Source organism: Alexandromys fortis, unplaced genomic scaffold, assembly GCF_014885135.2.
Source record: "Alexandromys fortis isolate MF-2015 unplaced genomic scaffold, M_Fortis_MF-2015_v1.1 scaffold_118, whole genome shotgun sequence".
Classification (NCBI taxonomy): Eukaryota; Metazoa; Chordata; class Mammalia; order Rodentia; family Cricetidae; genus Alexandromys; species Alexandromys fortis.
The window spans coordinates 5194723-5221966 of record NW_026068010.1 but is presented as its reverse complement, the minus strand read 5'-3'; the positions used below and the strand labels follow the sequence as shown (position 1 = coordinate 5221966).

General features: G+C 42.5%; 1 protein-coding gene across 2 annotated transcripts in view; it reads left to right on the top strand.

Moving 5' to 3' along the window:
* The window catches only part of Stard13 (StAR related lipid transfer domain containing 13), a 386353-nt gene that overhangs the window by 100265 nt on the left and 258844 nt on the right, over positions 1–27244 (top strand). For both annotated transcript variants that reach the window (XM_050161866.1, XM_050161865.1), the window contains exon 2: positions 23142–23175. Coding sequence is in view for 1 of the 2 variants with exons in the window: in XM_050161865.1 (XP_050017822.1) it covers positions 23142–23175 (34 nt within the window). In the remaining variant the exon portion in view is untranslated. The remainder of the gene's footprint in view (positions 1–23141; positions 23176–27244) is intronic.

Below are 27244 nucleotides of genomic sequence, written 5' to 3'. Positions count from 1 at the left end.
GGAGGGGAGGGGAGGGGAGGGGAGAAGAGAAGAGAAGAGAAGAGAAGAGAAGAGAAGAGAAGAGAAGAGAAGAGAAGAGAAGAGAAGAGAAGAGCCTGGCTTAGTGGTGCATATTTGAGACTCTAGCACTAGGGAGGCAAAGAAAGGCAGATTCCTGACATCCCTGGCCAGCAGAATGTGTTTACTCATTGTGTCCCAGGCCAGTGAGTGAGTCTAACTCTACCCAGATGGAGAACACCTAAGCAATGACAGCTGAGGTCCTCTGGTCTGACATGTTCATCTGCACATATACACATTAACATGCATGTATGTGCACACACACAAATCAGAGATTTAAAAGAGACTCCTTATTTTATACTTGGTAAAATGACTCTCAATCCTTTGCTTAAAATCAAGCAGAGATTATGTAGACCCTATATCATCAGCATTGCCACTGTGATGAAATTGTAGAGTACTATAGTCTGTGCCTCACTACCCTAATGGTGAGCAGGTAGAACTGAAACCATGGAGGCATGAGAGTCCTCAGCACACAGAGCCACGCCTATGCCTAGGCATGTGGCAATTCAGAAAAATTCTTGTAAAACAAGTCACACATGATGCAATCATCCAATAATAATATAATATATTAAAGTAAAGTAATTGCATAATTGATGGACTAATGAGTTAGGGAGATATATTTGTGCACTGGTAGTAGGACTATGGAGACATTTCTACCATGAATATGCATATACACATGACTATACATTAGCTTCATGGATAATATGGTTACCATAGTATTTATATCTGCATAAATACTATGGAAATGTCTAAATAATAATAATGATTATAATAATGGCAGCAATAATAATTGTATCATGGAGGACTAAATTGCTACTATGCTTTGTAACTCTTATAATATTTTTTCAAATACAAATATCCTTATCTGAAATCAAAATAAATTCTATTTACTGTAGGAAGATTATTTTCCCAAGATGAAAACTGTTGTTAAGTTATCCATTATCAAAGGGAAAAGAGGATTTTAAAAAAAAGTTAAAGCCATTTAAAATTTCTTCCTTCCCCACCACCAAAGGTAATATTACTTGGCAAGTGTTTCTGTCCTGTTTAGAAGATGGAAACATGGAATACAAATGTTTAAATATTGTATCCAAGACTAGGAAAGAAAGTCATCCACCCAAAGTGCAAACAGCATGCATAGCCTTAGGTCATTGTGACCCCTGGAATGTCTGTCATTTATCTCTGGGGTTTTCTCAGTAGCACCATACAGAGGATCTCATGCTGTCAGAGACATTATTTTCTTAACGAGTCTAATGCCCAAGAGAAGAATTTCTTCCAAATATCCAGACTAGCATGACGACAAAGAGAACCCAACATGATGAAATTGAGGGTATTTTTAAATTAACACGTGCAATTAGAGGGGTATTTAAAATGTGGGAGGAAACAGATCTCTATGACGTTTTTATCTTTTGTATATGTTCTGAACAGTTTGCATGATCCATGCAGGGCTGTGCTAGAGTTATCTGGCATTGCTGCATATAAAGGTAAGCCCACAGCGAGGCCTGGAGCTGAAGGCAGCTAAGAAATGGAGTCACGTAGTCATGCCATGAGAATTAACTTCCCTGAGATTTGATAATATTCAGTTACACAGCACTGTTGATGTTGGAAGATTCTGTTGTGAGAACTTGAAGAAAAGTCATTGGGGGGAACGTTAGCTTTAACGTTTCCTGCTGTGCTCACGTGATGTAGGGCTATTTGTTTATTGATATAGCTGCATGGCGTCGTCTATAGAATTGAAAACGTTGAGAGCTCTCTATTTGACAGTCGCCTTAAGAGGCTGATAGGTTGCTCTTATTTTACTAAGTGTGTGTGGTGGAGAAGCATTAACTTCCATCTTGAACCAAATGGGATTTCTGCTTTGTTTCCTCCGTCTACTTGCATTGTGATTATATTACCAGCTGATATCTGTGGGGATGTTCTCACAGGCCATAGTCAGTGACCCAGGCAGTGTGTTAAAGTAAGCATGTAGAAGGCTGGGGAGACAGAGAAGAAATGCCTTAAACTCCAATATCCCGTGTGTGAGTCATTTTCACAGTCTCCCTTCTGAGGGTTGGGTTACTCGTTCTCGTGATCTGTGTCTACCAGCAGCTTACTAACCATGGGTGCGGTTACCAAGGATACACTGGTATCAACAGAATCTATGCTCCCCTGAAATCTAGGCGAGGTGAGGGAGAAAACCATAAATAAATTAAGCAAAATACACACAAGGCCAAATAGCAAGTGCACAAGGGGCAGGGAGATGAAGCTAGAGTCAGGTGGTTGGCACTTGGAGAGTGTGCGGGGTAATGGTGGTTGCTAGTGAATACTGCATCACACACAGAGAGAGAGAGAAAGAGAGGTGGGGGGTACTTGGGTCTGGATGAATTATGTCCTGGTTTTGCCCTATTGTATGAATGAACATCAATTCAGCCCAGATAGGACACCAGTGGTGACCAAAGGAATGAATCCTCCCAAGCCTGATGAATCAGTGAGACAACTGGGATTATTTATAGGGCATGGGCAGGCAGTTACAGGAGCGTGACTAAGGGGTTACTTACTGGATTGTGGGTAATTTAAACTCTGGTCTTTACTTGGTCTCCTCCCCTCATTTTGAGGTGGGAATGTTGGCTCTTATATGTTGAAATTATGTAGCTGAAGCTTTTATTTCACAAGGTCTCTCTGTGTGAGATAGCCATGAGTCTCTGAAGAGAGACTCTGAACCTTTTGAGTAGTGGTAGAACACTTAAAACTTTGTATTCTTTTTCCCATTATGATGTCATCATAAGACTCTAGGACTCTGGGGTGGAAAGTCACAGTTTAAGAGAGAGTCCCACACGTTGATGGTGGGGGAATTGTGGTGACTAATTGTCAGTGTCAGCCTGAGCTGACAGAAGCCCTTGCAGCTGCCATAGAAAGACTGACCATCAAATACCTCCAGCTTCAGTGAGCACACCTTGGGTTCTGAGGGGAGTGGGTGACCAACCTCAAATGTGGATGATGCCATTGCACGGGTGAAGGCTACAAAATGAATAAAAAGAAAGGAGAAGTCGGTTGGTGTCCCCAACCTCTGCTTCCTGGTGGTTCCAAATGCCACAGCTTTCCTGCCAAGACGCCCTGCATTCTTCTGAGCCAGGATCCTAAAGAAACCCTTCCTTCCATAAGTTGCTTTTAGTCAGTTGTTTGGTTACAATGACAAGAAAAGTAACTATTGCATAGGGTGAGAAAAACAGTCGTCTAGAAGAACTGATGTGACAGAGGATAACAGCAACTCTTAAGTGCACACACCAGCATCCATGGGCCTCTCCAAGCATGCTCACATTCCTGAGGCATTCTTGCTCTTTTCCCCCAGTCCTTGCCTTGTATCAGCTTTCTCAAGCTTTCTTTCTTTCTTTCTTTCTTTCTTTCTTTCTTTCTTTCTTTCTTTCTTTCTTTCTTTCTTTCTTTTTCTTTCTCTCTCTCTCTCTCTTCCTTTCTTTCTTTCTTTTTCTTTCTCTCTCTCTCTTTCTTTCTTTCTTTCTTTCTTTCATTCATCTTTACAGCCTATTTAAAATATGCTAACGTCTTCCTCCGGTTATCAAGCATGTAGACAAAATTATTTGAAATATTTTTAACATTCAGATGAGTTTACATGTATATATGTGAAATGATAGCTGTCAGTGTCAGGCTAATTTTAGCCTGGGGGATGTTGAAACACCATCTCTGTTATAAAAAGTAGCTGCAAAGAATCCTGCATGTTGAGCCTGGAGAAGACTAATAGTGCTTAGTGGCCTTTGTTTGATCTCTCCTGTAAACTCTGGGAAATACATGGTCAGCATCTATATTGGAAGCACCAAGGCTTAGGGAGGTTAAATGGCTCAGAGTCTCAGGGCTTTCAAGTGGTTAAACAATTTGATGAGTCTGATGAGACAGCTGCTTTATTTCCCCAAAGGTCATTTTCAAATAATAATAATGATTATTTCAAGCAAGTGCAAAAAAAAAAAAAAGTTTTGCTTTAGTAACTGGCTCCTCAGCAGAAAGCCTCATATGTTTACTGATGCAATGTAACAGTCTAAACAGATTGTCATGGAAGAAGTCTTTCAAAGATCAGAACATACAGGTTCACTGTGGGGGCTGTTCAGATATCGTAGTGCTCTGCCGGCAGACCGAGTACAGACAGGAATAAAGTAATGTGGTGTTTGGGAGGAGATGGGGGTGAGCCCTGAGGAGGTGACGAAGTCTGTCAGTAAACAGAATAAAGACACAGCCATGCAGATCACACACCCCAGGACAAATTCTATTCTGGAAAGATGGGAAGGCAATGCAGGACAATAATATGATTAGCCAAGCAGCTGGCGGCTTTCTGGGTCCGCTGTTGCCTGTGTGGGCTGGAGCCTCATTTACACTGGGAAGTCCATGCATCTCCTACGGGTGGGCTTTAAGGTCAGCCCATACATCCCTATTCCATGGGCTGGGGCTCATCTCAAACCATAGTTGGAACTGCTTATGAACACAGGATCTCAATTTATAAATCAGTCAAGGATCCATCTAGCACCAGTACCTAGCCCGGTCTTCATTTTCAACACTTTGAATTGTATAACAGCTGTGCATATACATACACATACATACACACACACGCACACACACAACTCACAAAAGCATACCTGAGAATTGAGTTACTGGAGCCCACTCTACACTGGCTTCATTCTGGCTTCTGGCCTTCTTTGCCCTTTCAGTAATTTGAAACTGTTAAGTTCCAGGAAAATTCAATTTTTAATAATAACTGTAATCTTACCTTATATTTTATAAACATACATACAAGTCAGTAATTGCCTATCCATTAGTTTGTTTGATCTTTACAAAATGAATTATAGGGAATGTTTTTTTGCCCTTGGGAGGCCATTTTCTTGGCTGTTGTTCAAGGTTTTATCAAGACCAAGCCTCTTCTGCAGTTTCGTCATATTACAAGAAATACTCCATGGGTGGAAATTCCCTTATAATCTATTTTGCTGTCCTTCAGCAATTCTTATTTTTCCTAGTGAAGAAACGGGGCAGCAAAGCCTCCCTTTAAACTGCAAGAACTGCACACTGGTAGTTTGTGATACAGTCTAACATTATTTTGTAACATTCGTAAGCATTTTTGAAAGTCTGAAATATTGCAGAGCTATTATGTTGTGCTTTGAATTGACCTCCCTTGGAAGCATTCTCTGGCATCATGGACGTTTCACTCTGGCAATTAACAAAAGATGATTTTTCAAAACTGAATGTAAAGTGTCATTAGCCATTGCTTTTCTTGACATTCACTTAAGTCAATCTGCCTGTATTTCTGCTAATTCATTTGCAGTTTCCCAAACTGGAATTGAGAGGAAAACAGTCTATGCTTTAGGAAACATTTCTTCCATGGTAATTGATTTTAAATAATGGAGATTTTTTATGTAAATCTGCAACTTTCTACTTCTATTGTAGTGTTTGCTTAGTCAAGCTTCCCGGAAATCTGCTTGTAGCGTTAAAGGTCACAGGTGATGAGAAGAAAGAAAACCAGGGTTGGAAAAAGTTGTTTATGGAATTGATTTTTTTGATGTTTATGTGATCTAAAGACTTTAATGTAGAACAATAAATTACATCTTGAAGTGTTATGAGATTATCTAAGCCTTATTTCTTGGGTTTTCTTCTCTTGGCTCTATACAGAAGAATAGACTGTATACTGATCCTGAAACTTTAATAATACTGTTTATATTTTACAAAAGTGAACACTATTTAAATAAAAGTTTAATTAAATTTCATCTTCCCAAGGAAATACATATATATTTTCCATAAAGTCAAATGTTCTGGTAATTTTTTAGTATCAGAGACATGACAAAAATTGTCAATTATCTTTTTTCTTTCTTCTCTCTCTCTCTCTCTCTCTCTCTCTCTCTCTCTGTGTGTGTGTGTGTGTGTGTGTGTGTGTGTGTGTGTGTGTTTGTGTGTTGAGACTGGGTCTCTCTGAGTAGTTCCTATATTCTAGCACAACTATGTAGCTCAGGCTGGTCTCAAGCTCATCCATCTGCCTCTGCCTCCTGGGTGCTCTGGGATTGAAGGAGTGTGCCACCACTTTCTTCCTCTGTCTGCTACTCTGTCTCTTTTCCAGTTTGCCTCATCACTGCAGATATCTGTGCCGTTTTAATTCTAATTAGCTTCCAAGTCCACCTTCACAATAGTTTTAGACCACAGGTCTTCAACAATCCACAACTCTTTTAGTTTCTCATCCTTAGCTAAAGTTCTTTCCAAATGTTAGTGTTAGAAAGGTTAACTGCAGGGTTCCTGGTGACTCTGAGCCCTGGGGCAGCTCATGAAGACTTCCACCTGACTCAGTTCAGGATCCTGTGACTTTCTTGCTGGGAGCATCTCCACAAGGAAACACATCCTGGAAGTTCTCTAGTTCAAATCGAGAGTTAACCAGGGTGGAGGCTGGAGTCCCCAAGTCTGTACAAAATTTCTATTTAGTGTGTGAGTTGCGGTTTTTGCCCTCACATCGGATTTGCTGTTTCCCATCTGCTTAAACAAAACAAGGAAAGAAGGACAATCTTCTTTTAAACTTAAATACAAAATACTCAGGATTTTTTGTGTCCAATCTTTTTTTGTTTCTTTTGCTACTCTTTAAAGCTGAAACTTCAAATTGGGTCTTGCTTCAATTTACTATTTTTGTCTTGGTTAGCAAACAAAGGAACAGTTAAAAATGCCAAGCTTCCCTGAGTCAAGTCTCTATAAACTTATCTTACTTAATATGTTAAATATGTAAAATTTTTTTCTTTCATCTTTTAAAACTATTTATTAATACTTGCAATATATTCCTAAATTTTCATCAATTTCGTAATGACCAATAATTTGTAACCTTCAGAGTCGTGTCAGTGAAAGAAAATACAGAAAAATAAGAATCACCCTCTTTATTCTTAAGTGGTAAGAGGAAGGAGCCCAAAGACTTTCATTTTTGCATTATATCATTGAACTGGCCTTTGGTTCTGTGACATGAGGTTTAATTAAACAGCTCCAATTGGCCTTAAATTCACTATGTAACACAAGCATGGATTTTGCCTCCTGTAAGTGCAGAAATTCTGCTCTGTCGCCAAGCTTTGCAAAAGTCTATGTTTTATTGTTCTCTTACAGTAATACAATAAGATAGTAAGTAAAATAATTTGCTGATCTTCTGTGCATTCAGGTGAAATTCTTTAAAGATTTGTTTATTTATTGCATATGTGTGGAAGAGAGCCTGCCTGAGTGTATGTATACCATATGGGTGCAGTACATGCAGAGGCCAGAAGAGGGCATCAGATCTCCTGGAACTGGAGTTACAGTTGTGATCCCCTAAGTGGTTGTTGGGAGCTAAGTCTAATTCTAATGGACAAGGGTGGAACTGATTTCAAGGAGGCTAAGGGAGACTTCTGTCTATCTCTTCTATTGGAGTGAAGTTCCCAGACCTCCAGTAGGGACCAAAGGAGCAAACAGTATCCAACTTTGTATAAGCCTTGAGTTTCTGTACCTATGATGAAGTTGAATTTATAAATTAGGCACTATGTGAGATTAATAGGAACATATAACAATAAAGCACAACCCTTGTAACACCATAATGTGGAAAACTGGCCAGCATCATCAGCTGGCATTTGAGGGCTACTGGTGGGCAAATTAAAGGTGATCTGAGCATGCCACTGCGATACCAGAACAGAGGGTTAATATGGGAGGTGGCTCCCAAGTGACTGCGGTGTGGGCAGCACATAAGCATGACAGGCGAGTGACATCCTGGACGGGATGGAGAGAGACTTGTGGGATCCCAGCATGCTGCTACTCAGAATGGACACAGTTTGAAACTTCAGAATATTGATTTCTTGGACTTTCTATGTAATATTTTAAGAGTAGGTGGAACTGCAGATATCAGAAGCTCCAGTAAGGAAGAATTGCTGAAATAGTGCTTCCGGCTTTGGAAAACACGCTTATAAACAGAACTGCCTTTAATCTTCTCATTGTTTAACTTCTGAGATGCAGTCAAGCTGAGGTAGAAGAGTGGCCGGGAACCTTCATCCCGTTTCCTTGCTTCTGCTGAGTCTCTGCTTGTGCCCACAGCTCCCCTCCTCTCCCCTCCTCTCACCAAGTGAAGCAAGCTCCAGGTACTGGGCTAACTCAGCTCATGCATTTCTAAAGGAGAAGGATTTTACCCAAAGTCATCAGTGACTTTTAGTATCAAGTGATGATCTTATTTCCAGGCCATATATTTTGCTTTTTTAAAGCAGAATCCCAATAAATCACAAATGTTAGAATTGGTCACGTGACTCCTCTTATGGACTCTACTTCTCTAAGTTTTCCTGCCAGGTTTTCTGTCAATGTGAAGACAAAAGTAAACCACAGCTTCTCCTTTGCTTTTAGATTTGTTTGGGGGCAATCCATTTAGAAAAGGCAAACTAACACTTAGTTTATTTAAAATTTGTCAGAATAGTGATTTTTGTCTGCCAGTGTGCTCTGGTGATTTAAATGAGACAAGTTGTCAGTGTTACTAGGATTCCCTGCATCTAAGCACAATACCCTGCTTTCCTTAACCTTTCTCCCCTTTGGCCAGTGGAAGCCTCTGGAAGTTGACTCTTAGCTTTTTTGCTGAGACGCTAGTAATTGTTGATAGCTCCTTCTAGCTCTCAGTTATGACCAGACTTCCTCAACATTGTCTGTCCATGTCTGAAAACAGCGATTTCTCCCAAGAGCTCCCTTTGTATTCAGGGAGGAGGGGAGAAAACACGAGGGAAATCACTGGGAACTGGAGGTTAACACTCCATTAGTTATCTGCATGCTGATGACGTGGTTATGCTGAGCTCGTATGAAGGCTTGCCGAGCAAAGCAAGCTTGAGGAAGGTTCACAGAACTCTTTACATGGAATAGTCAAAGAAAGCTTCTCAAACCAGGTAGAGGGGCGGGAGAGACAGCTCAGCACTTACGAACCCCCTCTGCTCTCTCAGAGGACCAGAGTTCCAGTCCCAGCACCTTCATCAGGTGGCTCACAACTTCTTGTAATTCCAGTTCTGGGTTCCAGTTCTTCTGACCTCCACAGGTACCCATACCAAAATACACACGCGCAAAAATGTACACACATACATACACAACACACACACAAGCAAGGATGCAAATAAAAATAAGAAATTTGAATTAATGACAAGGGATAGTATCAGAGATCAAGAAGGGCAAGATGATGGAGGAGATTCTGGAAAGAAGAAACAGTGTAACCAACTAGAAGATGCTGCCCTGTGAGGATGGCTCGAGTGTCACTTGGATGGAAGAGTGACGGAAGTGGGTCAAGAGAAGAATACAGGAGCCACTTCCTGGAGGGGAGGAGTCCAAGGATTCACTGGGGGCTTATAGGCAAGAACACGCCAACTTCAGACTATGTCACACTGACGCACGGTGAAGAGCTCGTTGGCAGGAAAACCAGTCACAAGACTTTCGTACTTCTTCTCACTCAGTGAACTGACTGACTGAATTCCTCTGTATTCCGGGGCTGTGCTAATGACTGAGAAATACGCCGTGGCAGCCCAAATGTAGGCAATGGCAACAGGGAGAGAGAACTGGTTGCCACTGCAGAGGTTATACCCAGGAAATAAAGGCACCGTCCGTTCTGTGAATTGATTAAACACAAGGAGAGTATGTTACGTAATTGCACTTGCTAGGTTTATCTGAGACATAAATGCATAAACATCATTACTGTAACTACCCCTGGGTAACTGGCTTTATAGAAAGCATTTATAATGAAAGACTGTTCCTTTTATGTTTCGCTCTACTTCCTGTTTCAGCTATCAGAAAACAGTAAATTTCGTTTGGACGAGCCTGTTGTGTAATTTGGCCTTTCAGTGCCACGAAGATTTGTGTCCCATTTCAAAGGGATCCTTGAGCATTTCTCAGGAAGGTCATTTTGTTATGCTATAAAAAAGTAAATGTGTTCGCCTGCCTCTATTGTGGATAGGTATAAAAATCAATTGCTCATGTTACCCCTACCCCCAAAGAACAAAAAATACAACAAAAAAAGACAAAAAAAAAAAACAACCCAGGGAGCTAATGTGAGTGAATTGCGAATGTAGCACTTGGGTAATCAATCGCTTCTGAAGGACAGCCACGCATGTGTTATATTACAGTTTGGAAGGAGTCTTCTGAGGGAGCCTCCCATTTGGGAAAGTGGAGCTTACACTGTGACTCCAGTAAATAGAAGTGAATTTCAAGTTTATCTAGGTGGATCTGTGAGCATCAACGCTGAGAATGCTCTGTTAGGAATGGGCCGCTGCAGCAGCGCCCATGTGGATAGGGTCCAGTTCTCTGGCTGGTCGGTTTGACTGGACATCATGCACTAAGATCTTTACAGTTCGGCTCTCCAAGCAGACCCTCAGCACCCCAGGAATCCAGGGACAGGAGTTCACACTCTTGGCTGAACATCTTATTTGTGTTTAAGATCTTCCCAGCAATGACTTTCTACACAGCAAAAACTAGTTCCCCTGAGCATCTTCTCTCCTCATCCCATCCTAGGGTAACAGGCGCTCCCTCTGCAGTCAGAGACCGGGTGGTGAGCTAAGCCATTGCCCGATGCTAACAATCTCAAGTCCAGTCTCTCAGTTTCCTCTTAAATAAAATGGAATGAGAATGCATGCTTGCGTGCCTCACAGAACTGTTGTGAGCAACTGTCTACTTCTTAAATCCCCTGCCCCCTCTGCCCTTAGGTTATATCTTTGCCACTGTCTCCTCTCATGGCTCACAGCTAGTACCTGGGAGAAGGTCTAAACACTGCTCTGTAAATAGCCACTGAATAAAGTGTCAGCTATTTTCATTTTGCATTTTTCCCGTCAATACTCAGAATAAAAGAGATTCTACATAAATTCAACTTTCAGTAACTCAGTGAGCCAAGAGTCTTGAAAACAGCACTCAAAGTGGTTCAAAGGTTTATTATTTTTTTATAGGATCCAAATAGTAGTAATACTTTCTCTATTATAGAGATTAAGTAAGATAGTTCACAGAGCATATTTTAGCCTGGTGGGCTAAGCCTGCAGTGAGAAACAGATTGTCCAAATGCAGAGCGTCTCAACTGCAACAGCTTGAGGCTCACGGTCTGGGCAATTTGCTGTTCTGTAGCACTTAAGGGCACATGTTTTCTTCTCTCAAGTACGCTGGCCTTGTGTAGGTTCCTGCAGTGCCTTGTATCCCATCAGCAGAGCAGGAAGAGGAGCCTGAGCCTGGCAATGATGCTGTCCTCTCTGTTCTCATTCAGCTGGTGAGAAGTAGCCAAATGAAGAGGCTGGAAGGGATATGATTTCATGATGCTAGAACAAAACACTTAAAATTGGGCAATTATTAATGAATAGAAATGTATTTCCCGAGATCACATTATCAGTACCTTATGATGGCCTGCTTGCTTCACTGCCCCACAGTACAAGACTGGGGCCTGATAGCTTCATCATCCCTTGGTGTAAGGCTGGGGCCTCCTCCCTTCATCAGCCCCCAGTGTAAGACTGAGGCTCCTCCCTTCATCAGCCCCCAGTGTAAGACTGAGGCTCCTCCCTTCATCAACCCCCAGTGTAAGACTGAGGCCTCCTCCCTTCATTAGCCCCCAGTGAAAGGCTGAGAGCAAAGGGCAAAGGTGTAAAGTTGTCCTTTCCTGAGGGTCCCGGTCCTGCCTGAAATGATGAACCCATCCTACAACAGGAGTACTGACCATTATGAGGTGTGTCTGTAGCGCAGATACCTCTCATTTAGCCAGCCCTCCATCAGCCCTGTTGCTCTTAAATGCCAAAGGGTCAACCAGGTGAAGAGACCAGCAGGAGGTCAATACTAAGGATAAAACATTTACAACCAAGAGCTCCCGTGCAGATTTCTCCAACAAGAAATATGGTGCATGAGAGACAAAGCCAGGAAGGAGGACAGAAGGACGAATTCTGACTCAGGATGTTGAATCGGATACCTGAGGGAACATCTTCTTGGGAGTCCCTTTCAGACAACTGAAAGTGTGGGATTTCAAGTGGAGCTGTGGAACCATGGGGAGCTATCCTCACAGAACGAATGGGTCATCCCTAAATGCAGTTAATTGCCAGAGAGGGGATGCGGCAATTTTAACTTGCCTGATTTCCGACATGCTTGCTCCAGCACTGTTGTAATACAAGTGCAGGATTTCCCAAAAGATGTGTGAGCTGTGAATATCACGCCGATTGTCTCCTCAAACAGCAATTCAAAGATGCTTTTAATTCAGACCTATGGATCAGACATATTGTCAAACATGTATGTCATCTATAAAGTGGAACAGATAGTAATATCTATGTCTTGGAACTGTCGTGATGATTAAAATACAGTTGTCTCTGAATATCTGTGAAGAATTCTTTCCAAGATTTTTCTAGGATACCCAAGTCTGAAGACGCTCGAGTGTCTTCTATACAATGCTTTAGTATTTGCTTAGAACCTGTTCACGTCCCCCATGTACTTTCAATCACCTCAAGACCATTATAATATCTAGTACAGAGTGAACACTTGCCATATTGTATTGCTCTAGGGACTAATGAAAAGGGGCCTGGATGTGTTCAGTACGAGATCCGAATTTAAATGATCCCTTCCATCTGTGGTTGTCTGATTCACTGTGATTGGATGACTTCATAGATCTGGAAGACAAAGGTGGTAGGCTCTCCCACCGTACTCACCGACTTCCATGTGTTTGTCACTATTGCTGTTAGGGCCTCAGCTAAATGTGGGATAAGACCTGTCCTTGGTTTTCTCTGAAAAGAGTTCTTTCATTGTGCTCAGTGACTCCTAACTTGAAATGGCCCCCCATACAGTTCTATCCAGTTCTCTATAGAATGGCAAGCCCTCAGCAGCTTGTTTGTGCAACATAAAAGAATCTGCTACCCAGCACACACTAGTGTATCCTTGGGGAAATATTTCCTCTTATGTGTCCTGTGATACAGACCACACATCAGGAATTGTGTTTCTCTCCTGCATTTCCTAAACTTGTGTCTCAGGCTTTAAAAGACTTCGGAGTTCAAAGAGGCCATCTCCTGGCCTGGGGTACCTTATCCCCATTTCATGCTCTGTGCCTCGAGAGCAGTTTAGAAATACCGACTAAAGACGTAAACCACGCCACCTTCCTAGGTTACTCTGTGGGTTTTTTAAATGTTTACTGTTTTCATGTGGTAACGTCCAAATTTAACTTCTCAGCCTTTCAACTTTTGTGTAATGTTCGTATGTCGATCCGTTAAAGCCGAGGGAGAAATGGAACACAAGTGAAGAGCCGGTGCGTTGGTGTCGTGTGTGCAGAGCGGACGATGCATGCCTGATCTGAAAGCACTTCGCTTGTGGGAGTGGAGGGCTGTCTCACAGTTCCGCTCTATTCTCCTTTGCTTAGTGTTGAATGCATTTTCCTGACAGCGGATGGCAATCCGATTACAAAAGGCCACAGTGCCCAGCCGTGATATGCATTGCCCTTTCCTTATGGACATAAAACTCACGATTGCCCGGTTCGCAGCAGATAGTATGCCTTATGCAACTTGGCATGTTCCGTAGCATGGTGTGTGCCAGTTTTTCAGGTAGACTGTGGGCATGCAGAAGCATGGCTGCAGAGGAGAGCAGTGTAAAGTTAGACCAGAGGAGCCAGCTTCTGCAATGCCCTTCTTCAAGGCAGGAAGAACCCACTGGAGACGGTCATGTAGTAAAGCCCAATATTATCTGATGCACATGTTTTTGAGGGTTGGTCTTGGATAAAGTCTGGTAGGAATACAAAAATAGAAAAAAATAAGATCAATGAAGAAGCACCAAAATGCAAGCCACAGATCATGGTGGGTGGAAGAAATAAAACAGGATCAAAGATAATGCATAGATAGGAAGGCTGAAATGGAAAACCAGGGACTTTGGGGTGTGGAGCTAAAGGCTGCTCCAGGTCTCCAGGTATTCGAGCACAGACAGGCACATCGGTCACTAGCTTCCCTTGCTTCGCCCAAGGCTTGGAAATCACTTGCTCATTTTTATTTTATCTTTATTCCCTTGGATGCAGTGGCTGCGCTCGTCTTTCTACAATTGTTCTTAAGTATTTTCCTTCATGCATATGCCAGAGCCATGTCAGTGTTCTGGTGTGTAGATATCTCTGAGATCCTTGTTTAGTGGTTTGAGATTTTCATTAACTTAGAAAAAGTTGGTAATTATTTCTTGGAATATTTTTCCCATTGTCGTCACTCTTTTAGAGACTCCAATCACATAGGCTACTTGGACCTATCTATGGCTGATATATCTTTATGCTCGGCTCCTTCCTCTTTCTGCTTTATTCTGGATTGTTCTTAGGTCCTCAGATGCACTCTCTGGTCTTTTCTTCTTCGGTGCACCTTAGGAAACGCACGAGGTTGTGGGGTCGCTGTCGTCTCAGCCACTCAGTCTGTGATTTCCTTGTGGCAGCTGTGGGAGACTGGTACACAGCTTAGGAACAACCAACAAATTGTAAACAAGTGGTCATGGCTATATTCCAATAAAATTCAATTCTTGATAATGGAATTGACAGGTGTTTGGCACAAAGCCTGATGACCTGAGTTTGACTCCCAGGACCCACAAGGTGGAAGGAGAGACCGGATTTCCAAAGTTGTCTTCTTGCTTCCACATGTTTGCTGTAGTGTAAGCACACACACACACACACACACACACACACACACACACACACCACAAGTAATTCAGTGTTTTTAAAACACACAGTAAGTAAAAAATGCAATATAATTTTTAAAAAAGAAAATTGGGCTAGGTGGTGGTGGTGCATGCCTTTAATCCCAGCTCCTGGGAGGCAGAGGCAAATGGATCTCTATGAGATAGATCAAAGCCAGCCTGGTCTACAAGAGCTAGTTCCAGGACAGGCTCCAAAGCTGCAGAGAAACCCTGTATAAATAAATAATAAATTGGATAGTGTCTGGTTTTCTTGTGTCACATAATAGTTTTCATTTTATTTTTTATTTTTATTTTTTGATTATTTGAAAATGTCAAAACCATTGTGTATTAACCCAAAACTACAAATGGGTAAGATTTGACTGACAAGGTCGGGTTGTAATCCTCACCCCATAAGGCAGTGAGCTACAGCAAACACCCTTGAACTCACAAGCCTTTGTCTTGAGATCTGGTCATTCATCCCCCATACTGTTCTTCATCTTGCTTCCGTTCTGTGTACAGGGAGTCGCACAATACTCTGCCTCCCCGAGATCTTCCTCCCCAACTCCCGCCTCATAGAACTGCTCCAAGACTACTCCCTGCTTCGCCCACACTCTCCTAGTGCTGTCCGATAAGAGACCATGAGCAAGGCTTTCCACCGTCATGACACTCACTCTCCGAGAAGGCTGCGTCCTGTTCACAGCTACAAGCTGGGACTGCCCTCCTCACCCCTGTTTTTGTCAGAACTCCCGCAACGTAATTGGCTTCTGTGTGGTATAGCCCATGGCGTTAGGCTTATGGCCATATTCTTGCTGTATGGGTGGGAAAGGTTTTTGTTTTCCTGTCATCATTGTCATTGATCTCAAACAAGCTTCTTTCAAATTAACTTCTTATATCTTTGATCCAATGTAGCAGAATTCTACTGAATAAGCAGGAAGCTGCCTTTTGTTTTCTGTGTTCGCACAGCACAGCTCAGGGTCCTGGTCAAAGTGAAGCAAGCCACTGAGTCACCCGTGTTCTCAGTTTCTCCCTTGCATGTTTGCACACCTCTTTCCTGAGCCTGGAGCGCCCTCATACATGTTACCACAGTCTCTCCTCCAAGAATTCAGTCTATAAATAGCAGACGCTTCCTGCAGCAGATCTAAGCAGCACCTTTTCAAAAAACACTTTCTATTTTATGTGTAGGTGTGTTCACCTGCATGTCTCTGCACCACATGCATGCAGTACCCATGGAGGCCAGAAGAGGGTTCGGATCCTGTCATGTATTATGTATCATACATACGTAACTGGAGTTACAGATAGTTGTGAACCGCCTTGTGGGTGCTGGGAATTGAACCCAGGTCCTCTGCAAAAGCAGCCAATCCTGCTGCTGAGGGCCATGTCCGGGTTCATGGTCCTACAGCAGCCAGGGGCTGAGTCGACTTCTGTGGCTCCTGTTGCAACCAAAGGCAGTGTGATTGCTGAGGGTCCAGTCAGCCACCTGGGACCATGTTGGTACCCAAAGGCCATGCTGCAACTGGGATCATACAGATCTGGGTGACCTATGCTGCTACCCGGTGCCATGGTTTAGTCTGGGCCAGAGCTGCAGCTGAGGGTCATGTCTGGGCCCATGGCCGTACTGCAGCCAGGGTCTATGTTGATGTCGAAGACTCCAGTTACCATGGAAGGCCATGCAGACACCAGAGGTCTGGGGCCATGTTAGTGTTCAGGGACCATGCTGCTGTTGAGGTCTTGCTGATATAAGTGGCTTGTACTGGCAGCTGAGGCAATGGTGACATCCGGACCAGTCTGCTGCTGAGGACCTTGTTTGAGTCTGTGGTCCTACCATGGCTCTGCTGAAGTCTGAGACCCATATTGCCCACAAAGGTCACACAGAAGCCCGGGGTTAGGGCTACAACTTGAGGGGTTTGGGGGGAAGTTGTTTTGTTCTTGTTTTTTTATTTGCTTGTTTTGTTTTGAAAATTTTCTTTTGGGGATCACTGCAGGAGTGATGAGAGGATATGGGGTACCTGGGAGGTGAGCAGAATTAGGGTGCATGATGTGACATTCCCAAAGAATCAATAAAGAAGTTATGTTAAAATAAATAAATAAATACAGGGCTGTCAATGTGCTTAGCCATCTCTCCAGCTTTACATCTGTAGAGTTTCAGATGTAGGGTCAAGGGTTCTCAGCCTGTTTTGCTAATACCTTAAAGGAAACAGCAAGTCACCATTTCCAGTGTTCGCATTTGCTGGAGGAGAAAGCTACTTAAAGCTCTTTGTAAGTGAAACATATGCAGTCTGCGACCTACAAAGGCACAGGCAGGGGACTGCCCAGGTGCTCGCCCCTGCTCCAGCCTTCCTCATCCTCTGGCTTTCAACAAGAAACACTTCTGTACTATTTGTAAAGATTTCTAAGCTAAATAAAGCCGTGAATGTTTACCTTTGCTTTCCATTAAGAGATCACATTTGTCTCTCTGAGCATCTCATAGTGTACTTCTTCCTGTTGCTTCCACCTGCCAAAAGCTCTTGCTCAACTAGCCGTTACGTTTCAAATCTTCCACACTGAAAATGTGTATGTATGTATATATGTATGTGTGTATGTGTATATGTATGTATGTATGTGTGTGTGTATGTTTGAATATACAGTGACATTTCAGATTAATACGATGTTTTCCAGAAGAAAGCCCAGGCAGCTTGGGGTAAATGGGAGTCAGAGAACAACTGCTGTCACATGCTGTATGGGAGAAGACACTCGACACGGGATACAAAGGGTGGGGGAGATAGGAACTCTGAGCAGATAGGAACAGAGCAGGCTGCACTCAGCACGGTTGGAAAGAGCCTGGTGCAAGGAGGAGGGTATCTGCGGTCCTGGGCCTGGCTGGCTGCTTGAGCCACACTCTCCCCAGCTGCCAGCTGTCTGCCCTGCCTTGAATGAGGACCGGCCTACACGGGCCTAGAGAGAATACGGTTTCACACAAGACGGACATTCTTGGAGCTCCCTGGGGTTCCGCGCCCTGAAATCTCACAAGTGTTTATCCAGATGCGAATTCCTGGGATCATTGTTCTAAAATGAACTTTATTCATTAAATTTGATCCTGGAAAACACTGGAGTCGGTTGGGTTATTTAAAAACCATGCTGTTGTTTAATGTTTCTTTCTTCATTTATTTGTTCCTAGGAATTGGCCTCAATCCTATATAAAACATATGCATAAAGTACCTAGTTTCGTTATGTAAACCAACCAAGAAGAAAATGAAACCTCCCAGAGGTGGTCTGTGATAAATAGTAAAACTACAGTCATGTTTTCTCCCTTAATTGTTAGCTGTAAAGTATAAAATCCTTTTTATTAGCATCAGATGTCGAGAAAACTTATTAAAATGCCGTGTTTTATTAAACAGCATCAGCAGCAGACTCGTTGATCTAGTGGAGATGACCTTTTTGCATCAGATGACGTGTCTGATGTTTGTATTTCAGATATTTGAACTCTGATATCTAGGGACCAAAATTTATATTGAGAAACAAATATATGCATGATAGGTTGAAATGAATATCCCCACTTTCAAACAACTAGATTTTCTTATAACTCTTACATTCAAAGTTTTTTTTGAGATATTTTGTAGCTGTGAAAAATAAGCATTGCGCGTGTCAGACATATGAGAAATCAGGGAAAACAACAAAGAAAGAGTAGATTTGAAGCGCTTACTGTATTTCCGCTACGCTTTCGTCGACTTCCTGTGTTTTGCTTTCATAGCGCAGCTTTTTGAGAAAACCTGCTATATACCCCACGTCTCCTCTCCCTCCAGCTAGTAATTTCTCCAGCCCGTTCTGAGTTTGGGAGAGTACAGCTCCACTGGAGCGAGGGCAGAGCCTTTCCAGGAGGCTGTGCTTGAAATATTTTGAATTCTGCTTTCTTTATTGTTGTTTTTGTTTTTGAAGAGAAGGTTTCTCTGTGTAGCTTTGGAGCCTGTCCTGAAACTCACTCTGTAGACCAGGCTGGCCTTGAACTCACAGAGATCTGCCTGCCTCTGCCTCTAGGATGCTGGGATTAAAGGCTTGTGCCACTTGAATTCTAATTTAAGGTCAATAATAAAAGTTGAGTACATTTAATAAAAGACGTTCTATGCATTTACTTCATTAACTATCACCTGGTAGGAACTCTTATTAAAGCAGGGCTTCTTAAAGCAAAACTGTAATTACAGACTATGATATTTGAAATGTTTTCTTCCCGTCCATGTATATGTGTACATGATCTACTAGGTAGCTAATAGATAAACCACACACACACACACACACACACACACACACACACACACACATATACATTTCACCTACAACAAAGTCGGTCAGTCTTAACTTCCTTGGGCCAAAGCCAGTGTGTAATCCATGCATATCTTCTATTTGTCAAAGGAAATGAGTTTTGGGGGAGTGACATGTGATCAACCTTTTCTGCGGGCTACCACTGAGATGTCGCTCAGCAATGCTTAAATCAGAGTCACTGCTGAATACAGCCCATTGAGTCTGAACCCAGCAGGTGGGTTCTGGGTAACAGATAGCAAAAATAGTAAAATGGCCTATGCATTTGTCCAACATTTTATTTACACTGAAATTTTATCTGCGCTCTTGGTTTTAAAGGTTTATACCAGGGCATTAGGGACAAATGGGTCCTTTGTGTTTCAGGAGCAGCAGGTGTTGGCGCGGCTTTCAAGTTTGACCAGTCCTATAGTAGTTAATGCATTTATTGACCTGGTTGAGCATGACGTGCCCTGAGGGGCAGAGCCTCTCAATAAAAATTTATCTCGATTTTTTTCCTATGGTACTGTTCTCTGTTCTAATTTAGCAGTGGATATATATCAAGATAAATTTTTAATTTAGAATTTTTAATATTCATTTATTTTATGTGTCTGAATATTTTGCCTGCATATGTGTGTCTGTGCACTCCTTGCATCCAGTGCCTATGAAGGCCAGAAGAGGGTGTCAGATTCCCCTGAAACTGCAGTTACAGATGGTTATGAGCTGCCATGTGGGGGCTCGTAACTAAATCTTGATCCTCTGCAAGAGTAGCCATTGCTCTTAACTGCTAGCTCCGTATCAGGATAAATTTAACCCTAAGAACAATCACTTTTCAATCCAGCCCCAGCACACAGCAAACACTCAGTTTTTCATGTTTGAATTGAATTATTGAGGCTTTAGGTATTACAAGTGGAAGCACCTTCAGGGGTATTTCACCAAATGGGGCAAGTGACTCTTACAGTTCCTTCACCAGCAGGAAATGAGGCTACCCAGATGTGGTCCATACCATTTGTGGAGCGTGGGAAACAGCAAAGCAACCATCACCATTTCTCCAGGAGAATTATACATGAGGTGATTCTATTAGTTTATTTACAGTTTTCCCAAGAGGACAGCCCCGTAATTCTAGGATTTGTTAATCTCTCCTTTGGGGCATGTATGTATCCTACACACCTGTGCAGAAAAAAGACCGGCCAGGCACAGTGTGTTTAATGGGCTTGATGGCTATTTATTGAATTAAGTCCCTGGAAAGGTAACCCACTGGTGGTCTGGAAATAGAGAATCCTACTCTAGTGGGTCTAGCAACAGCTGCTTCGTCCTATACTCTGCGCCAAGAGGTAGCTCCGTTTATATTTCTAGGGCTGATTACAATCTCACGGTCATCAAAGGTGTATGACTAAGTACTCCCATGAGATGTCAGTGCCTTTGCTGTAAGCCTGTTTTGATTATAATATTCAGGATTATTAACTCTGGTTCTAAGGAGCTTTAAGTCTGTAATTTGGGCATCTAGGTAAAGGTGTCTCCTATAGGATGCAGCAGAAGACCAATAGAAAGTGTGGCTTTAGGTTGTGCATGTTAGTAAGGTCTTTTGTAGGTATCTTTTAAAATGTAATAAAATATGTATGGAGTCCATCATCTTAATTTTAAACAGATGTCCAGTAATGTCACATTGTTGTGCCTCTGTCACCACTGTTCATCTTTGGGACTCCTTTCACTCTGCAACACCTCCCCCAAATTCCTAAAATCTAGGGCTATTAAATAAAGATTGTGTTATAAATCACATGTGATCCACACATGAAGACGTTATTGCTAACATATCTTCAGGATAAGACATAAGCAATGTCTACCCCTCCTCCAAAGGTCCCAGTAACAAACTGAGATATGATTCAACCAAAGGGGAACCAATGCGTTTATTAAGATTCCTTACAAAGCATAGGTGAGTGATTACCTTAGGGGTGTGGTTGCTGCCCCACCCCCAACAGGCTGCTCAGAAGAGATGAGCATTTCCTCATAGCCTCATAAGTGGAGCCCCTCCCTCTAGTCTCCCCAGTGCACATATTCTAGCCTCTCCTCTAGGTGATGTGCAGTTAAGGCAGAGTTGCATGCAATAGAAGGTAAGGATACCGGATGCTCTGGTGAGGGGCCTGTCACCCTCCTCCCCCTCCACAAAATGGAGTAAATAGTCAGCAAGGTCATCTGGGATACTCCTTTAGCAAGGGGGTGCAGCTCAACGCCCCGATATGCTTGGCACAGAGGCTACTCAGTCACATCAGAAGTTCATGTTCATCACGCGTGTGATGACTTTAGAATTAATGTGTTTACATTTCTCCTTCCTACCACCGCTTCTATTAGAAATTCATCTTCTTAAAACAATTTTCAGAAGTGCATTAGTTACCACAGTTTTAAATGTCTTCCACATGTTTAAACTTTCGCACTGTTTTTCAGTTTGCTTTTTGAGGATGCTGATTTTGACCACTTTAAGTTATGGTTTTCTCAACATGACACTTTATAGTTAATATGTGTACATTTCTATACAAATGCACTTGTGACATTTATAATCCACATTCTATCCTTCTCTCTCTCTATATATATATATACATATATATACATATATATATTTAAGATGTCTTATAACTCACCTGTAGAAGCTTGCCATGTGGATCAGGCTGGCCTTGAACCCTCGACCTCTAGAAAGCCTGATTACAGGCTTGTCACCAAAGTTTGTCAGTCAGACTTTCTCTACCTTCAAAAGAAATAGCCAATGTTTAGGACAAGAATTATACTTACCCATACATTTACCAAATGTTATGGTTTTCCAGGCAATCCTTATTTCACTTGGGTTGAACTAATTTATTCAGGAAACAAGCAATCTGACTTGATTCTCCATTTTTATGTCAAATGTATCATCATTATACATGTGCCCTTTAACATTCAATCTTAAGATATGGTTGAAGAAGCCAAGAGATGGTAGATTTAAATTCACACAAAGGGAATGCAAGATGGCCCAGTGGTTACGAGCACTGGCTGCTCTTGCAGAGGATCTGGGTTCGATTCCCAGCACCTCTGTGGTAGCTAGCTCACAATCATCTGTAACCCCAGTTGCTGGGATCTGACACCCTTTCTGGCCTCTGTGGACACTGTTTGCACTTGGTACAGAGATGCTTATGCAGAGTAGGGGAGACCTATACACATAAAATAAAATTCATACATTGTTTTAAATTAAAGCTGTTGTAATAAGAGCGGCGGGGCTGCGTCCCCAGCACCCCGGCCGCCTGGCTAGCTTATGCCCCAAAATAACAACACACAAACTGTATTCATTTAAACACTGCTTGGCCCATTTCCATCTAGCCTCTTCTAGGCTAATTCTCACATATTAATTTAGCCCATTTCTAATAATGTAAGTACCCCAAGGTGCGCTTACCGGGAAGATTCTAGCCTATGTCCATCCTGGGTCGGAGCTTCATCGCGTGCCTGCCTCAGAGAGCAGAGCTATCGTGTCTCTCCAGGAGCAGAGCAGAGTCTGAGCTCACTTCCTCTTCCTCCCAGCATTCTGTTCTGTTTACTCCACCCACCTATGTTCTAACCAATAAAATGGGCCAAGCCAGTTTCTTTATTAGCCAATGACCTTCCTCCATCATAAAGCAAATGAAATCAGCCCATAAGAAGGACACAGGGAAAAGGGATCTCATCAAGAAAATGACCAGAAACTGTTAAAGAGGTAGAAAGCACAGTGGGATAGAGAGGAGGCATGAAGTCCTAGGTGAGATTTTGTCAGGGGTGGGGCTAGATGGGTCATCTGGGCTGGCTCCTGGGGTTATCGCAATGTGACACAGAGGACAAATTGGATTTAGTGCCCTCAGGTTTTTGGTGACTTGGGGCAGTGAAGTAATAAACAGAACTATAATTCAATTTTTTTTTCAATTACTAAAGGGGCAAACAGAATTATGCAAATACTTACTCAAACTGTAGAAAAGTAAGCTAAATACATCTCCCCCATGAACAAGTGTTTTAATTACTTTCCTAATGCTGAGATTGTGGAACCCAAATTGGTTTTAGAGGGATGCTCCAGTTGGTGTTTTAGGTTTTTTTTTTTTGGGAGAACGTTTGAGTCTTAGTTTGCAATATGATTTTTTGTTTCAAAATTAATTTTTCTTTTTCTAAAATCAGTGCAATTTTGAGAAATTAAGAGAGTTGTAATTTTTTTACAGGTGCTCTTTGACAATCAAAGCGAAGAAAGCAAAGGTAAGAGTCCTTAATGAACTGTTTTCCCATTTCTCAAAGCTGTTGGGTGGAGAGCATCTGGTCTAGTCGCTGTAGCTCAACTACGCTGGAAAGTGCTGGTAAAAAGCGGGTGGTCATGGAAGGACATTAAATCGGGATGCACCCCACATCCTGAACACTGGGTCAGTATGCTTTGTCTTCCTCTAGTACATGAGCTGTTGTGATGTGTGTTAATCCCCACTTGGTAATGTCAGTTTCACACAGACAGGGAGTGCTTTGTATAGCCAGTCATTATCCTGAAATGTTCACTATCGATTAAGAATTGTGCTGAAACATTTGTACAAAAAAAAAAAAAGCCCTCTGGAGAATAAGGCGTGTATGAGGGTGGGGGTGGTCACTAGCATGGCTTTTGCTCTGGAAATACTCTGGGTAAATTCAAATATTCCATCTTAAGTTCCTGAATGTCTCACATTAATGACGTGGTGAAGGACTGGCTATCTCCCCCCTGTGTCGCTGCTCCTCCCCACCTTCCAGCCCTTCTTGTTCTCCTGTCCCTAGTCTTCATCTTAATGTTCATTTATGTTCTCATGCGAAAAACTAACAACCATGAAGCCACTGTGCAGAATCCTCATTCTTCAAGATTACAGTTTCTAGATCGAGTGTGAAAGGAAACTCCTCTGAGATTGTATCATGAAAGTAGGATTGTGAGACAAGTGTGCCAAATAATCCTATAAAATAATTTCTAGCTAGTAAACACAATTATTTTTACTTTTGTATACTCATTTTTTTTGTTGTTGTTTTTGTTTTTTGTTTTTGTTTGTCGAGACAGGGTTTCTCTGTGGCTTTGGAGCCTGTCCTGGTACTAGCTCTGTAGACCAGGCTGGTCTCGAACTCACAGAGATCTGCCTGCCTCTGCCTCCCGAGTGCTGGGATTAAAGGCGTGCGCCACCACCACCCAGCTGTATAATCATTTTTTCTATCATCTGCCGACAATCAATTTTTGCTCCACATCAAAACGCTTAAGACCTCAGCTTCAGTTCTCGCCATCAGAGCCCCGCCCCGTGACTTTACATTTCATCTGCCCACAGCCAATCTCGACTTGACTTTATTATGTGGGAAATTCCAGAGCTAAATGTTTGTGTTTTGAGCAATATACAGTTCTGAGTTATAAGATGATCTTCTGGGTGTCACTACTCTCTGGCTAAGATGTCCTTAGTATCCACACTATATACACTACCCTCCTATTAGTCACTCAGTAGCTCTCTCAGCTACCAGCGTCATTGTCAAGGTATTGTAGCACTTGTATTCACATAATCATAATTTTCCCGAATAATGACCAAACATCAAGACTAGTAACATTAGCAATTTTACATAACATACTGTCACAATTGTTGTATTGTTTTATTACCCATTACTATTAATCTCTCACTGTGTCTTCTTGTCAGATTAAGCTTTTGCATTGTTATGGACATACAGGGAGACACAACTTATAGAACGTTGATTATTATCCATGATTTCAAGCAATTACTGGTCTTATATTATCTCCTTCCCCCAAATAAAAGGGGCAGTTCTAGTAAGCATCTTCCGCTCTTCCAGCTCCCGGGAAATTTCTGTGCTCAGCTGTCAGGCAAAGTAATTGGCTGGAACCTTACCAGGAAGGGTCCTCAGGGGCAGGCTAGGCACAGCAGCTGCCCTGTTAAAGCCCCCACGCGGCATCTGTTCCTTCCAGTCTGTGAAATGCCTTTCCACCAAGTGTACATTCTCCTGTGTGTGCTCATTTTCAACCATGTTTCACCGTCAGCGACCTGTCAGCTAAGAGGGAAACAGGCAAGAAAGCTCTCTTTTAAAACTGAGTCATGTCCCCAAAGCAAGCTTTATCAAGAAAGAGCTCTCTGCTCCATCTCTATTGGTGACATTCTAACCTACATTCAAGGATGCTTCACTCCTGAAGTGTCTGGATGGGCAGGCTGGAGGCTTTTAAACACTATTCTGGAACTTTAATAATAAAAGTAAGACAGGTAGTTTTCTTTCTATCTTACGTACATGTAACTTGTTGCTGCTGAAGACGATTTCTTGTCACACGAAGGCTGTGGTTGGGAAAGTGAAAAGCGACTCACAAGGGTCTAGAAACCACAAGCGCGTCCCTAAACAGTAAGGCATCATGTGGTGGGCACTGCCATGGAGGGACAGTCCTGGATGAGATGTAGGATCCCTCTGCATTTTTAGGTATCACATATGGGGATCTGTCTGGTAAAATCTAAATGTTTTAGCTGCTTAACCATGAAGCCACTTAGTGTTTCATTTGGAAGGAGAAAAGATGAATAAGCCAGCGAGCCAACAAACAAATATTGGAGGTAAGGAAACATTGGCAAACAATGTCTGCGCACAAGTTCTGTGCACATTAACTCAAACAAGAATTTTGGAATCCTAGCTCAAATTTCCAAATATATGAAGTTCCAAACTGGTTTTTTAGAAATTAGTTTTCCTCATTCTTTACACCTATCTTTATGATAAATTACTAACTTAACCTTGATGGACGATCCCTCTTGCTATTTCTAAAAAGCAAAGTCAGCTCCTTTCATTCTAATCTGGCTCTTCCTTCATTTCCTGATGGACCTGTTTAGAATCTTCTCTGTTCTCATCTTACCTGAAACGTGATGTTGCTGTCGATTAAAGAGACTCAAAACATCCAGATGTGAGGAGGGCCATGACAGGAGGATATGATTGTGACTCGGGCCTACCGTCTGTCCGTAGAGAGTGACACCTGGTGATTCTTTCATATATTTCAAGGCTTCCCATGTTTCCTCTGGTCTCATTCTCTGACTGGGGTGAAAGCGGAACCCAGTGCGAGCGCGATCTCAAGCAGAAAGCACAGGTAAGAGAGTGGTCTTTAAGCCAGTCGTGTACCACTTGCCTTGACAGGGTGCACAATGACACCACTCAAGGTCATCCTCAGAACAGAGAGACCTCAGCCTCCTGATGGAACCGCGCTGTGCTGTAGCGACTGTGTGTCATACAACTGTCTCCTTGTCAGAGAAAAGCTAGTGACAAATGGTCCAATTAATATGGACAAAAGCATGTCCTGTGGAGTGTACTTTGTTTCTGTTCCACTAGAATTTGTAACAATAACAAGCCCCTGAGCCAAAGTGTCTCCCTATCTCTTTGCACTCCAACCTGTAACTGTGACTCCACCATATACCTTTAAGTGTTTGTTGAGCATCTACTGTGCCCCCAGTCCTATGCAGTGCATCAACAATCTAAGGTAAAGCCATCCTTCCTCAAGCTTGCCTACCGTCAGTCTTCCCCAGAGATTTTGTCAGTGAAACCAGACATTTACAGTAGCGCTGTGACTTTTTACTGAAATTTATCATAATGGAGTGAGATTCTAAACTTCAGATTTTTCTTGTGACTACGCAAAGAGAGACGATCACGGTTCTGTGGCAGTGTATCCAAACGGGCCACAGCAAAGACAGTAACAGTTTGTGCCTGGAGGAGTCTTGCTGTATCTGGTTAGAAAGAGTGTAAATCTGCCCTGAAATTTGAGTACCACAAGAGGCGTCAGAGCTCACTGGGTCAAGTTATAATATGACTTTCCCCATTTTTGAGTTGTACCAGGTTGTTCTGAGTGCTCAGCTGTTGCCCTGGGAAAGTTCCAATTTAAAGGAACCATTGCTATCTGCTGTGGTCCAACCTTCTGAACAGAATTCCTCAAGCCTCCTGGGAGTTCCCGGAGCAGGGAGAGGAAACGGAAGGGAGACGTTCAGCAAAGATGAAATGTACACTGTACCTTAAGATCCCAAGTGACTTCTGCACTTCTGCTTCACATCTTTGTCCCATACTCTTCCAACAGAATGGCTGCTTCCTTCCCAGAAAATCCAAATGCTATGGGTTTTTAAACACCTCATCTGCCAGCTCTAGCTGGGGCGGGCTCCTCAGCTGAATTCTCTTGCAGCAATCTCTTATTCTCCTTCAGAGTACTTGTCAGAAGTTGAAATTGTATCTCCCTTCTGCTCCATCTCTGCTATGCCTTTCTTCCCTGTTCCTCTTCCCTTCCCTCCCTCACTCCCCCCCGAGACTAGAATGTCCGTAT